Source organism: Acomys minous (genome assembly GCF_964271855.1).
Source record: "Acomys minous genome assembly, chromosome: 5".
Lineage (NCBI taxonomy): Eukaryota > Metazoa > Chordata > Mammalia > Rodentia > Muridae > Acomys > Acomys minous.
Genome location: NC_140494.1, coordinates 81,179,238 through 81,194,211, shown reverse-complemented (window position 1 = coordinate 81,194,211; position 14,974 = coordinate 81,179,238). Strand labels below are relative to the sequence as shown.

The window sequence follows — 14,974 nt, the reverse complement described above, 5'->3', positions numbered from 1 at the left end:
TATAAGTAAATATCTACTTCTGGCAACATTCTATAACTTATTGAAAACCATATATCAACACAATTTTATGGATCCCTATCCTATATGTTTTAACCAAATTTCAAAAAGCAGATGAGAAAATATTTTCATATAGCTACATGAATATATTTGATCCAACATCTTCAAAAACATAAATAAAAGTGTACAAAAATTGTAAAAGTTGTAAAATGTACATACACCAAAACAACGGTTTTCATTGGAGAACACAGAGACAAGCATTCACTAAAATCAGAATAATATTGTGCTTTAAGTATGAAAATGTAAGAAGATATTTTGCAAATTTTACCTTCAATAAATGACAAATATTTGAAGATATGTCTTTACATCCTTATTTAAACATTCTATGTTCCAGATATATATCAAAATATTCTACTACTCTATTAACATTAGAAATTTTCCAATCTATGCTTAAGCAAAAATTAATAAAATGAATATTTCAGTAAAAATAGTTTCAAAGGTACTGATAAATATATTTTAAAGCAACTATACATGAATATGGCTTAGAATATTCAGCAGCTAAAGAAATAAAAAATATTTTAATTTTATTTAAAATTGCACTCAGCAAAGTAACGGTAGGAATGGTACTGTTGTATTAAAGACCAATCACAAAATGTTAGAGAAATAATATGTGGTTGTACCTATCTATTAGTGTTTCTACTTATTCTTAGTTTCAGACTTGGTATTCATTGAGTCCAACTCCAAGGCCTGAGAAACCCTCCCTAGAATGAGCTGATACAGTTTATAGACTCATGAGTAAGCTTTGTAAAGATGATTGATAGTCTGGTCAAATCAAATGTAAATAGCTTTTAAGTGCTGCTTCTGAAGGCTTCTCCCTGTGCCTAGGACTCCGATTCAGGCAGTAGGATGGCAAACTCCCTTCTCTTACTCCTTCTTTGTCCTTAGTGAGAAAGGAAGGATATAGAAGAGAAAAGCAAGGGAGTATAAAAATGAAGAGTGGACAGTTCTTTCTCTATCAGGGTAGTCCTGGGTTTGGATTTGAGATTGAAATGTGGATAAAACAGCATCTAAATTAGATGGTTCCCCGAGAAAGACATCAACTATCTTCACCTGAACTGCTGGAGTATGAGGAGCTGCTGTAGTTTTCCTGTTTCCCATCTTCTGTGCTAATCGGAATGGATGCATGGGAGCCACCATCATGTCCCAGAGTAGTCTCTGAGGAATCTGCCTCAGAATCCATAAGCCCTTGTGCCTTTTCAGGCCTTGCTGGCAGGCCCCTTTCTGAGGAGGAGTGCACATCTATTTTACCATGCTTGGGGCTTCTGCCTCCAGACATGGCCATGTTCTTTTGCTTCTCACAGGAAGCCTTTGCCTCTGTGTAGGCTGTATATTCCTCTGGTGACAGTTTCTGGAGCCAGCGGTTCAGCTTCACCCAGTATTGTTTCTGAACCTCCTCAGCCTGTTGCTTATAAAGTTCTCTCTGGTCCTGTGGGACTCTGTGCCAAAGCCTGCTAATCTCAACCCAGCACTTCCTGAAGGACAGATGCTGCAGCTCTGGGCTCGACCAGGAATCTTGGTGAAATTTATCGTAGGGGTTCATAGGTGGTTTCTTGGGTTCTCCCTGAAATATCTTGTTGGAGGAATATGCTTTGGGCAATGCCGTTTCTGGAGGAGTCTTTCCCGTTTTCATAACGCTTTCTGATTTTTTAGACTCTTTGATCTCTTGATTCTTTGGCCGCACAGCCTTCTTAGGAGGCCCTCCACCAGCATGTTGTTTCTTGAACTGAGTCAGTTTTTCCTGGAATTCCTGTTTGTCCTTCTGGAAGTTTTGAACATATCTCTGCTTGACTTCCTCAGGCAGCTGATTGTATTCTGTAGCTATGACTTTAGTCAACTGCCCAGTGGTGTACTTGGGGTACTTCTTAGTGTACTCAGCTCGCTTCTCCTTGGAAAAGCGCATATAGGCAGTCAGGGGTCTTTTGGGGAAGTCAGGGTGTGGCTTGACTTTCTCAGTATTGCCAGGTTCATGAATCACTTCCTTGGCCTCCAATACTAATTCTGTCAGTGGGCAGAACTTCCTCTAAGGATGGGAAATCTGTGTCCACTTTATTTTTAACATTTCTCCTGAATACTGTTTATAAGCTACGTTGTCCCAGTCTAGGTCGGCCTGGGTTTTTTGGAAGGTCTGGAAGTCACCTGGTGGGATGTTACTCTTGATGGATTCCAGTAAGTTCAGAAGGTCTCCTTTGGACCATTGGCCTTGGGTCAGATGATGCCATTCTGCGCTGAGATTCTATGTCCAGGAACAATAGCTCAGTTTTACAAACACTTCCACAGCAGCTTGAACAGCTTGGACACACAGTTTAGTATGCTCGTTTGGAATTCCACAGATTTTGTGAATCAGTATTCTGAACAGAAACAAACAAAAAGTTACCTGTCATTAATGGAATTGTTGAACAACATTAGGTATCACTGGTAATGTGATGATCATAGAACTCACTTACTCGTAACAATGTAATAATTTATCCCTTAAATATAAAAGATGTTTGGATTATTTGCCATTGGTACAGGTGCACGCACTTGTGCTTCCTTTAACAAATCTTAATAGAACTTGCCTAAAATTGAGAGAATGCAGCTGCTAGAGGTGGGGTACCCCTTTAATTCCATAACTAGTATGGTAAATCTCTGTAAAATCAATGATAGCCACTTCTATATATCAAGGTCTAGGACAACCAGTGCTGGATAGAAAGACTTAGAAAGTAAAGGTAATTGACTTGCACACCAGAATGGAGAGGCTTAGGTGACACACAAGAAGACCATCTCTATATTGTTAAAATGTATTTGAGGCAAAAGAGTAAATCTTCATTTGGTGTGGAAGATCTCATACACATAAAATTACATGATTTCTGTAATGAATGCTAAGTATAGATACCATGCTAAAACCAATTTGCAAGTTGTCTTTGTACATTCAAAATTTAGATTCATAAAGATCATAAAATAAGTGAGGAAACCATTTTAATCTTAAATTTTAGTATTACATGAGATTAAAATTTTGTTGCCCAATATTAAACTGAAAATAACACCATTCTCCTTATTAAGAATCACTAATATTACTATTTGAAATTTCCTGAAACCAGTGAAATAATGAGTTCATGGAGTGAGGAGTTCCTCCTACCTCTAAATCTCTGGTCTTCTAAAAGCATGCAAGAATGCTGCCCATTGATTAGGAGGTGTTGGGTCTTCTGAATTCTCTGGACAAGAGTTGTGAATTGAAATAAGGTCTCTGCAGTGTAACTGCATCCATGGGCCTCAGAACTGGGCAAATTTTGGAGCTCCCAAGCTTTTATATAGAGACCTGAAGGTTCCACCCTAAGTTGGAATATTTAGGTAATAGCATAAATAATTTAATTTGTATAATCCCCTTCTTTAAAGCACTGGGCACACTCTGAGTGTTGCTTTATCCTTCTGGGTATTTTGCTGTTGTGAGAAGGATGAGGCAGGGTTTATCACAGACCCTTCAATTAATAAGGTGATAATCAATTTTAATAACTAATTTTGATGGGGAGAATGGGTTAAATTAAAAACCTAAGCTTCTGGACACCCAGGTAAGGAGTCCTCTACCTATCAGCTCTCTCAGTCTCTCTGTCTCTTGCCCACTGCCCCCCCTCTCTTTCTATCAGGGTTTCTCTGTGTAGCCTTGACTACCAGGATTTGCTTTGTAGACCATGCTGGCCTTGACCTCACAGGGACCCACCTACCTCTGCTTTTCAAGAGCTAGGATTAAAGGCGATTGCCACCACACCCAGCTACTTTTTAATTTTGTTTTGTTTGTTAGACAGGGTTTCTGTGTAAATCCTTGGTTGTCCTGGAATCCTTTTGTAAACTCAGAGTCTCAAACTCACACAGATTTGGCTCTCTCTACCTCTGGAGTGCTGGGATTAAAGGTATGTCCCTTCTTCTCATCTCCTCACAGAACTTTCTGTAAATCTGACCATACAGCATGTAACCAATGAAGCCTCAAATATACCAGAGGATGGAAATAATAAGTTGTATTAACCTTGCATCCTCCCATATAACAATGCAGAATAAACTTCTCATTGCTGAAGAATAAGACTGGGAGTTATTTTTAAGTATAACAATGTAAAGACAACCAATGTATCTCTTATTTAAAAATCACTCCAAAATATTGATTACATCATGTGGACCTAAATAATAAATGTACGCTCAACTTTTTGAACGGGATGAAAATCAGGATTGTTAACGATGACCTTCTTCATATTCAAAATTCTCTTGCCTCAACCTCTCATTATTGCTCCTGCAAAACTGAGTGGTTTCCATTATCTTTTTAATTACTTTCTTAGTGCTAGAGCTAGAAATGAATACATGCTAGGGAAGTCGCTCATGTACTGAGTCTCCAACAAAGGAGCTCATTAAAAGTATAACATCACTAAACAAATGTGTCCTAAATCAATACATTAATAAAATATTATCTAAAGAGTTAAAAACATATTTGAAACACAAGAGTATAAGTTTTTCCAGTGGAATATCTCATATATTTGTCATTATGTGATTTCTATAATGAACACTAAGTATAGATACCATGCTAAAAGTCATACTATAAGGTATCTCCATACCTTACAAAGTTAGATTCACAAGGATCATAAAATAATTGAGGAAACCATACTCATCTTAATTTTAATGTTATGATAGATTAAAAATTTGAAGCTCAATAATGAACTGAAAATAAGAGCATGCTCTATATCAATTATCACAAGTACTTCTATATGAGACTCCCTGGACTCAGAGAAAATAGAAATCTATGGACTGAGGATTTCCACTCACCTCCAGATCCCTGGTCTTTTCAAAGCTTGCCCTTTGCTTCAGAGAGGCTGTGCCTTCTGATCTCTCTGGACAACAGCTGTACCTGGAAGAAGCACTCCACAGTGTGACCACCTCCAAGGGCCTCTGAACTGACTGAGTTTTATGCTTCTCAAGCCCTTATATAGAGATCTGAAGACCCCACCCTAAGGGGGAGTCTGGTGCTATTAGCATAATTAACTTATCTTGTATAATCTCCTTCTGTAAAGCCCTTGGCACACCCTAAGGGTGGCTTTTGCCTTTTTGGTATTTGGCTGTAGTCAGATGCCTGAGGCAGGGTTTATCACAGACCCTTCCATTGATGAGGTGATAATAAATTTGAAGATAGTAGTGTGATGGTGAGATTCGGTAAAATTAAAATTCTAAGCTTTTAGAAACCCAATAGGGAATTATCTCTGCCTCTTTCTCTCTCAGTCTTTCTCTTTCCCCATCTGTAATAACCTCTCTCTGAGCCAGGGTCTCTACTATGTATACCTAACTATCCTAAAACTTACTGTGTTGCCCAAAATGGCCTCCAATTCACAGAGATCCACCTCAATTCCCATGTGCTAAGATCTAAAGCATGTACCACCACTCCTGGGTGAAAAAGACATTTCCTTTATGGAGTAATTTGAAGTATGAAGATTCATTGTCAACCTGGGCCACTCTTATTGACAGTCCACATGACATGGAAGAAGCTTTTGCTTTTTCTGCTTGCCCTCCCTCATGACTTCCATTTATTGTATGTTACTGCTGGGATCAACACAAAATCCGACCTCAGCAGGATTCTAACAGAGACTGGAGACAATTATCTATCCAGAAAGCCTCCAGGTCTGTATTTGTACTGTAGAGTCATCCAATGTGTGGGCTTAACACTTACATGATTGTTGGACATCTGGTTGTGAGAGAGCCATTGCTGGGCTACTTAGACCATATCCTGTAATCCAGTCTAATAAGTGGCTTCTTTGTTTTATTTTATCTTATAAGATTTTTTCCTTTAGTATCTCTGACTTTTATGTGGTTCCAAATGTCACATTGATACCCCCTCTTCTAAAATGTTCAAGCACCAATTTAAAACTAATAATGTATTTAATTTCTTTGTAGGAAATTATATATTTTAACTTCAGGATAATTTTTTTCAGGCGAATTTTATCTTGTAGCTCTAGCTGTGGTAGAGTTCACTATAAATAACAACAAGCTGAAAAATAAAATATAACTGAAAAATAAGAGATGAGAAATTTAAAACCCAGATTGGTATATGATAAAGATTCAGTTTTCATACAAATATCAGTAATAATAAATGTGTTGAGGGATCAGAGGCTTTCACTGCCATGGACTCAGTTACCTGCACTAGGACCACCTCCTCCTTGAAAGATCCCTTACCAGGATACAGAGAAAGAGGATGCAGGAAGTCCTGATGAGACTTGATAGGCTGGGGTTAATTGATAAGGGAGAAGGGCTCTCCCTCTCTGAGCACTAGGAAAAGAAAATAGGGGAGAGGAGGGAGGGCTGTGGGAAAAGAAAGACATCAGGCAAGGAGACTTGATTTGTTCTTAGAGCAAGTATTTATTAATAAATCAATATAAAATTACATACAAGTCAGATAAAGATACTTCAAGTAGAACTTACAAAGGCCACAATATGTGCTTTGAAAACTTTTAAAATGTGGATTTCTGAAAACATATCTCTGTTCACTCCCTCATGTTCTCCACCAGCCTGGCAAGCCTATCTTCCTCCAAGGCCTCAGCCAGTCTCTTTCTGGCTCTCTTCACCTTCCTGGCCTGTTTCTGGATGTCTGCAATAGTCACTCCTTTTCTCTCATAAGATGGTGACAGCTGAAGAGACATTGGCCTTGTTACTCCTGTACTGTAGAAAGATAGTGACTGCTGAGGAGCCTCTTGTTCCTCTTTCAAAGATGGATGCTGAGCAGGGCTGAACTCTGAGGAAGTGTGCAGATCCTTAACACCACTGGCTTCATCCTGCATTCCCAGTGCACTTTGGTTTACATTGGTATTAGGATCCAGAGGATATAAAATGTTCACTTTCCTGTCTCCAGACTGAAGGTCATTCAACCTCGCCAAAGCAGACAGCTGCTGGGGTTTCTCCAGGTTCTCTTCGTCTTTCCTTCTCATGGTGATATTCCCAGGGTAAGAAGTTATTCTAGACACAGGCTTTTGGAAGATGCAACTGGTCAACCTCATAGGACCACTAGTAGTTACCCCAAGTCGGGTTCTGGTTTTGGTTTTGGTCCTGAACTTTCTCTTGGCTTCCAAAGCCTCTCTCTTCTCTTGTAGTTTCTGTGGTATCATGCTTCTTCTCAGTGTTCCCTTTGAAAACAAAGAGAAATGTAAACAGCACAGGATCTCATATACTACTAATTATATACAATTGTCAGAGTTTTTGTTTGGTCATTCCTCCATTTTCTCAAGACAAACAACTCTCAGATCAAGGTATAGATTAAACTTCTCTGTGAAAGTTTCTAAAACTCAAATATTAGGACACAAAAATGTAGAGGAAGAGGCAACATATTTTGAATCTTACCAAGGTACCAAGCCTTGCGTTATGAAGGCTCTAGTTATGAGGCTTCTAATTAATCTAGGTCATGTGACTAGGGAGGATTAAAAGCTGGGCATGTCTGTCTCTACTAAGCCAGTTGCAAACAGATTTCCTCTGTCTTCCTGTCAAAGTGCATCTCTCAGCTTTTCTTTCTCATGATCACTGATGTTCCAAATCTACTCTCTGTGGCACACAGGCATCACTAATGTAGAAGCCCTCCACTCACGTTTGGGCAAGAACACTAGCTGTCTAGAGAAGGACAAAAACTTGCAGAAATACATATCATAGATTAAAGTTGTCATTATGGACTGATGAATTACATCCTACATTTCTTCCAAATAGTATTAGCAAATAGCACCTTTCACAGGACACCAAGTTATATTTTTTGAGATAATTTTAATTTAAAGTACAATGTGCATGAAGATAGGGAGCTTTAACTAGAAAGAGAAAACAAGGATGACCATTCCACAATTAATGTGAATTATGTACTCACGATCAAAGGCTGGCTTGGAACTGAGTTTCCTGAGGTCCCCTCCATGGTTGTAGAGTTTGTTCTTAAAGGCTCCACTACAGAGACACAGACAGGGCTTGGATAGCTGAGCTCAAATGACTGTCTTTCCAATATAATTCTCCTTCTATATAGAAAAAGAGAGAGGTAACTTAATTACCAGGTAATTCCTCCCATATATAAACAAACCCTGTTCAGATTGTCAAGGAAACTGGGTGTGGTTGTACACGACTTTAATCTCAGCAGCCCATAGGCTGTGGCAACCAGATCTTTGTGAGTTCAAGACCAGCCTGCTCTGTAAGGGAGTCCAGGACAGCTAGGGCTCTGTTATATAGATTATCCCTGGGTTAAATAAGACAGGCTTGGTAGAGCAGTTTAATTCCAGCAACTCTGGTAATAAGAGGCAGGCAGTTTCTGTGAATTTTAGGCCAGCCTTTTACCAGCTAGTACAGGACAGTCAGGACACAAGAGAAGCCCTGTTTCGAAAAATGAAGAGGAAGAAGAAGAAGAAGAAGAAGAAGAAGAAGAAGAAGAAGAAGAAGAAGAAGAAGAGAAAGAAGAAAAGATAAAAAAAACCGACTGTCACAGTAAACAAAGCAGGCTTCAAACTCAGAGTGAGCTTCCTGCCTGTGCCTCCCTAGTGTTGGGAATAAAGGTGTGTGCCACCAAGACCGGCATTAAGAAATCTTGAGAATATAAAATCCTCTTGTCACAAAATGCTCAAATCACATACCATACAGAACAAAGAAAACTTTATTATATTCCACAAAGGCAAATGGCCAAGTACCATGTAATGGCAAACACATCAGAATCACAACAGACATTTGTGAAGAGAACAAAAGGCCAGAAGGCCTGAACAGAGGCCTTGGACACAGCCAGAGACCACCTATGCCAATCCTGACTATAATACCCAACAAAACTATTAATTACTACACATGGTTAAAATAACGTATTCCACGAAAAGCAATATCAAAACAGTCCCTATCCTATCCACAAATCAGTGCCTTCACAAGATAATAGAGAGAAAATGCCAACTCACAGAGGCTAAGTACACTACACCAAGGATAACACAGGGCATAGTTAACTTCACTTTTAAAAAAATCTAAACCAGACAAACACACAAACACACTACCACAACCCATGTAAAAACCAAATAAACCAAATAAAATAACCAAATAAAATAACCAATAAATAAAATAAATAAATAAATAAATAAATAATAAATAAATAAATAATAATAATAAATAAATAAATAAATAAATAAATAAAATAAATAAAAAAAACCAAATAAAAGTCATTGGTTAATCTCCCCCAAGGTCAGTAGTATCAAGTATCCATTAAAACGGGATTATTAACCACAGACTTGCTTCCTTCTCACGATCTAGTGCCTCAAAATTCCCAGTTAGCACCCAACAATACTGAGTGGTTTCCAATATCTTATTATTCACTTTCTTAGTCTTATCGCTAGAACACAAACATGGTAGGCAAGGTGTTCATAAGCCTCAGCACAAGGAGCTCAATAAAAGTGTAAGGTCAGTAAACTATTGTGTCATGAAATAATACAGTAATAATATATTCTCTAAAAGTTTAAAAACCTATTTGAAACACAAAAGTAGAACTTCTTTCACTGGGGAAGGTCTCTTATACATAGAATTATGTGATATATACAATGAATACTATTTACAGATATCATGTTAAAAATCAGATTATCAGGTACCTCCATAGCTTCCAAATTTAGATTCATAAGGGGCATAGCATCAGTAAAGAAACTGTAATAATCTTAAGTTTTAATGTTATCATAGATTAAAATTTAGTAGATTCATAGTGAACTGAAAATAAGGGCGTTCTCTATATTAACTATCAGTAGTACTTCTATATGAGAATTCCTGGATTGGGAAAAGTATAAATCAATGGACTGAGGATTTCCACTCACCACCAGATCCCTGGTCTCATCAAAGCTTGCTGGAAGGTGTGCCCTTTGCCTAAGAGAGGCTGTGCCTTCTGATGTCTCTGCACAAAAGCTGTACCGTGAAGAAAGGCTCCACTGTGTAACCACCTCCTAGGGCCTCTGAACTGGGTTTTTTGCTTCTTGCTTTTATATAGAGAACTGAAGACCACACCCTAAGGCCAAGTATATTGGTGTTATAATAATTAAATTACCTTGTGTAATCTCCTTCTTTAATGCCGTGGGCACACCCTCAGGGTTGGTTTTGCCTTTGGGTATTTGGCTGTTGTGAGATGCCTGAGGGGGTAACCATTTTTAATAACTAATTGTGATGGGGAGAATGGGTGAAATTAAAAATCTAACCTTCTGGACACACAAGTAAGGAGTCTTCTACCTATCAGCTCTCTCTATCTCTCTGTCTCTCCTCCCCCGCTGCCCTCTGTCTCTCTTTCCTGTGAGGGTTTCTCTGTATAGCCTTGGCTGTCAGGATTGGCTTTGTCAACCATGATGGCCTTGACCTCACAGGGATCCAGCTACCTTTGCCTTTCAACTGCTAGGATTAAAGGCGTGTGCCACCACACCCAGGTTCTTTTGAAAAATTGTTTTGTTTTTTTACCCAGGGTTTCTGTGTAAATCCTTGGCTGTCCTGGAATCCTTTTGTAGACCCAGGTAGTCACAAAATCACACAGATTTGGCTGTCTCTACCTCTGGAGTTCTACGATTAATGGCGGGTACCTGCTTCTCATCTCCTCACAGAACTTTCTGTAAATCTGACCATACAGCATGTAACTAATGAAGCCTCAACAGGCATAACGGGATGCAAATAATAAGTTGTATTAACCTTGAATCCTACCAGATAACAATGCCGTATAAACTTCTTAGTACTGAAGAATAAGACTGACAGTTTTTTTTAAGTATCCAATGTAAAGATTACCAATTGGTCCATTATTTAAAAATCCATTCTGAAATATTTATTACATCACGTGGACATAAATAATGAATGTACCCTCAACTCTTTGAATGGAGTGAAAATCAAGATTTTTAAGGATGGGCTTATTTCAAACTCAAAATTCTCTTGTTGCAACCTCTCATTATAGCTCCTGCAAAACTGAGTCAATTCTATTATCTTTTTATTTACTTTCTTAGCGCCAGAGTTAGAAATGAATACATGCTAGGGAAGTCATTCATGAACTGAGTCTCCAGCAAAGGAGCTCATTAAAAGTATAATATCACTAAACAAATGTGTCCTAAATCAATACACTAATAAAATAGTCTCTAAATAGTTAAAAACATATTTGAAACACAAGAGTATAATGTTTTCTGGTAGAATATCTCATATATAAGGCATTATGTGATTTCTATAATGAACACTAAGTATAGATACCATGCTAAAAGTCATAATATAAGGTATCTCCATACATTCCAAAATTAGTTTCACAAATATCATAAAATAAGTGAGGAAACCATAGTCATCTCAATTTTAAAATTACAATATATTAAAACTTTGTAGATCGATACTGAACTGAAAATAAGAGCATTCTCTATATTAACTATCACAAGAACTTCCATATGAGAGTTCCTGGCCTTGGAGAAAGTATAAATGCATGGACTGAGGATTTCCACTCACCTCCAGATCCCTGGTCTTATCAAAGCTTGCCCTTTGCTTCAGAGATGCTGTGCCTTCTGATTTCTCTGGAAAACAGCCCTAATTTGTAGAAGGGCTTCACTGCATAACCACCTCCTAGGGCCTTTGAACTGACTGAGTTCTACCCTTCTCGAGCTTTTATATAGAGATCTGATGACCCCACCCTAAGGTGGAATGTTTAATATTAGCATAATTAACCTGTACAATCTCCTTTTTTAACACAGGGCATATTTCCAGTGTTGTTTAAACCTTCTGTCTATTTGACTGTTGTTAGATCGATGAGACAAGGCTTATCATAGACCCTTCAATTGATGAAATGATAATAACATGAAAGGAACTTAGTGTGATTGAGAGTCTTGATTAAAAATAGAATGTTTTGGATAGCCAACTAAGGATTTTTGTGCCTTCTCTCTCTCCCTTCCTCCCTCCTCCCCCTCTCTCCCTCTATCCCCCCCCCTCTCTCTCTCTCACTCTCTCTCTTTGTGTGTATGTCTCTGTCACTAATTCTTTCTGAGCCAGGGTCTCTGTTATGTATCTCTGACTATTGTCAAACTAGCTCTGTAGACTACACTAGTATCCAATTCAAAGATCTGCCTCTGCTTCCCATGTTCTGAGATCCAAGGCATGTTCCACCACACATGGAAGAGAAAGATATTTCCTTAATTGTGTGAAGTGAAGTAGGAAGAATCACTGTGGATCTGGGTCCCTCTTTCGGTGGCAGTCCACATGAAATTTAAGAAGCTTCAGGTTTTTCTGCATGTCCTCACTCATGCCTGCCATTTTGTCTATCTTAATGCTATGATCCATGTGAAATTCAAATTCATAGAATTCTCTCTCACACTGGAGGCAATTAGCTATCCAGAAATCCTCCAAGACTCCAGGCCAATATTAGTATTGTAGAGTCATCCATCCTCGTGGAATGAAGAGTTGTTGGATTCTGGCTTTCCTGGTGCTGAGACAGCCATTGATGGACTAATTAGACCACATCATGTCATCCAATCTAATAAGTCTCCCTTTTGTTTTACAGTCATCTTCCCAGGTCTGTTTCTCTAGAGATCATGACTAACTTATGATTCCAAATTTCACAGTGAAACTCACAAATCTATATTTAGCAAGAAATAATTTAAAAATCACTATGTATTTAATTTCTTTGTGGTGAATTATATACTTTAAAGAAGATAAACCTTCCATTAATCACAGCACAGGGAAGGCTAAGGGTGCTGGATCTCTTTGAGTTGAGGCCAGCCTGGTCTACAGGGCTTGTTTGAGAAATGCCAAAACCATTACACAAAGAAGCTCTGTCTCCAAAAGGAAAAAGAGGAACAAAGTAACAACCATAAAATTGTTTACAAAGAACAATTTAATGTTCTGGTCTATGCATCTAATATAAAGACACTACTACTCTAATCAGAAGAGCCATTATCTCAATGAATTTTTTATTTCATCATTAGAAGTGCTTCTATTTTTGTCAATAGTTTAACATCTCCAAATATCTATAAAAGTAGAAAAACTGTTCCAATATATTTTTTTTAAATAAATGTTAAGCCTGGTACTTGTTATGGAGATCAGGTTGAATTAAAACTCACAAGCTGTACAACCATACCAAGCTGACTATTTTCTGTAGAAGATAAAAATGTAGAGGATAAAATCTGTTCCTCAGGGCTGGGTGTGGTGGTACACACCTTTAATCTCAGCATTGTGGAGAGAAAGTCAGATCTCTAATTGACCTCCCTGAACTCCATAGTGAGACACTTTCTCAAAAGACAAACAAAACAAAAGAAAAGGAAATGTTTATGTATTAAAACAAAACTTGCTATTTCACAAAATGCAAACTCATGTCTGTCCTTCTAAAAATGCTTATATAATAATAATACATATTATCCACTAGCCAGCCTCGAGGTTCTTTGAGATTTCTTCCAAATTTTTCTGCTTCCCTGATCTCGAGATGTACAACAGAGCAACAGCAGTGGAAAAACTTTACATGCTGCTTGGACACAAACATAGTGGCAAATCCTCCAAGGACTCAGCTAGTGCCTTCCTGGTTCTCTTCACATTCCTCCTGTTCCAGATGTCTGCACTGGTGACTGCTAGTCTGTCATAAGATGGTAACAACTGAAGGGACAGTGGCATTGTTCCTCTGTCATCAGGGCTGGGAGTGGTGGTGCACTCCTTTAATCTCAGCATTGTGGAGAGAAAGTCAGATCTCTAAACTGATCAGCCAGAGCTACACAGTGAGACCCTTTCTCAAAAAAACAAAACAAAACAAAACTAAATGTTTATGTATTAACACAAAAATTGCTATTTCATAAATTGAAAACTCATGTCTGTCCTTGTAAACATGCTTATATAATAATATAACATATCCACTAGCGAGCCTCGAGGTTTATTTTCCTTTAATCCAACTTAGAATTATATACATATATTTTTTTAGACAAATTTTATCTATACCCCTGCCTGTTGTAAAACTCACTCTGTAGACCAGGATGGCTTCAGCTTAGAGACCTGCCTGCCTCGAACTTTTCAAGGCACAGCTAGTATAGAAGTGTAAAAACATGATAAATATGACAACATTCATAATACCTTTATGGATTCAAACTACCGTCACATGAAAGAAATCTTGGACCTGTAGTTCAAAAGGAAACATTAATTGAGTGTCAGAAAAACAAACAAGACAAGGGCAGACAGCTGCAGCATGTTGGTCTCCTTTCATGACCACACATGGTAACAAGTTAAAGACTCAGTATCAAACCCCAGAGAACCACTCAGGGTACATTATTCCTGAAGACCAACAGAGCAAAACCATAATTAGATTTGGGTTTGAGATTCTTGCCTCTTGATCTCTTACTCTCCTACCTCTTTCTCTCTTTCTCTGTCTCTGTCTCTTTCTCCCTTGGAGTACCTCTCCTCCCTTTCCTTCTCTTCCCGTGCCCACTAAATAAAGCATATAATCTTAAAAATAAATGAAATTATGACTTGAAATTGAACAATTTTGGGTAAAGTGCCCCCTTTTTTCTCCCATACAACCTAATATTCCAATAGTACAAGTAAGATGGTAGACATAGCATTACCAAGTTGTTGTGTTCCTTATGCCCTTGCAGGATATTAGATTCCATTGTGAGCCATGAGACAATGAACTATAAAAACCAATCTTTTGTTTGGGGCCTGAGCCCCAGCACACAGCTTTAATCCAAGAGTTTTCAACACACTAGATTTAATAAAGTTAGCCCTAGGTCAAGAGGCAGAGGAAGAAACCAGCTGGCAGAGATAAAGAATAGGATGGATTTTGAGTGAACAGTTATTTGTGACATGATAGAGAAGTAAAAGGAGCTTTAGCTTTTAGATTTTGAGGTCTTTACTTCCTTTGCCTTTGACTTATTGGACTTTAAGCTAGTATGGGTCTTTCTGACCTTGATCCCCTTGGGTGACTGCTGAGCTAGTGAGCCTTCAGGGCCTTTTCCATAGGAAA

General features: G+C 38.2%; 3 protein-coding genes and 1 long non-coding RNA gene across 4 annotated transcripts in view; 1 reads left to right on the top strand and 3 right to left on the bottom strand.

Annotated features, from left to right (window-relative positions):
- The window catches only part of LOC311598614 (methyl-CpG-binding domain protein 3-like 2B), a 199,368-nt gene that overhangs the window by 113,678 nt on the left and 70,716 nt on the right, over positions 1-14,974 (bottom strand). The gene's annotated exons all lie outside the window — the stretch shown is intronic.
- LOC311598620 overlaps positions 1-14,974 on the top strand; it is a 123,573-nt gene that overhangs the window by 66,804 nt on the left and 41,795 nt on the right. The window lies entirely within an intron of this gene.
- LOC311597490 (upstream-binding factor 1-like protein 1) lies at positions 1,094-5,420 on the bottom strand (the record flags this gene model as incomplete). The annotated part of the gene is made up of 2 exons (XM_084781711.1): positions 1,094-2,077; positions 5,370-5,420. The coding sequence occupies 2 exons, from the start codon at positions 5,418-5,420 to the stop codon at positions 1,094-1,096; spliced, it is 1,035 nt and encodes a 344-aa protein (XP_084637837.1).
- LOC311598613 (methyl-CpG-binding domain protein 3-like 2B) lies at positions 6,401-9,984 on the bottom strand. The gene is made up of 3 exons (XM_084783831.1): positions 9,852-9,984; positions 7,904-8,045; positions 6,401-7,181 (listed from the first exon to the last, which is right to left on the bottom strand). The coding sequence occupies exons 2-3, from the start codon at positions 7,946-7,948 to the stop codon at positions 6,546-6,548; spliced, it is 681 nt and encodes a 226-aa protein (XP_084639957.1). The 5' UTR covers positions 7,949-8,045; positions 9,852-9,984; the 3' UTR covers positions 6,401-6,545.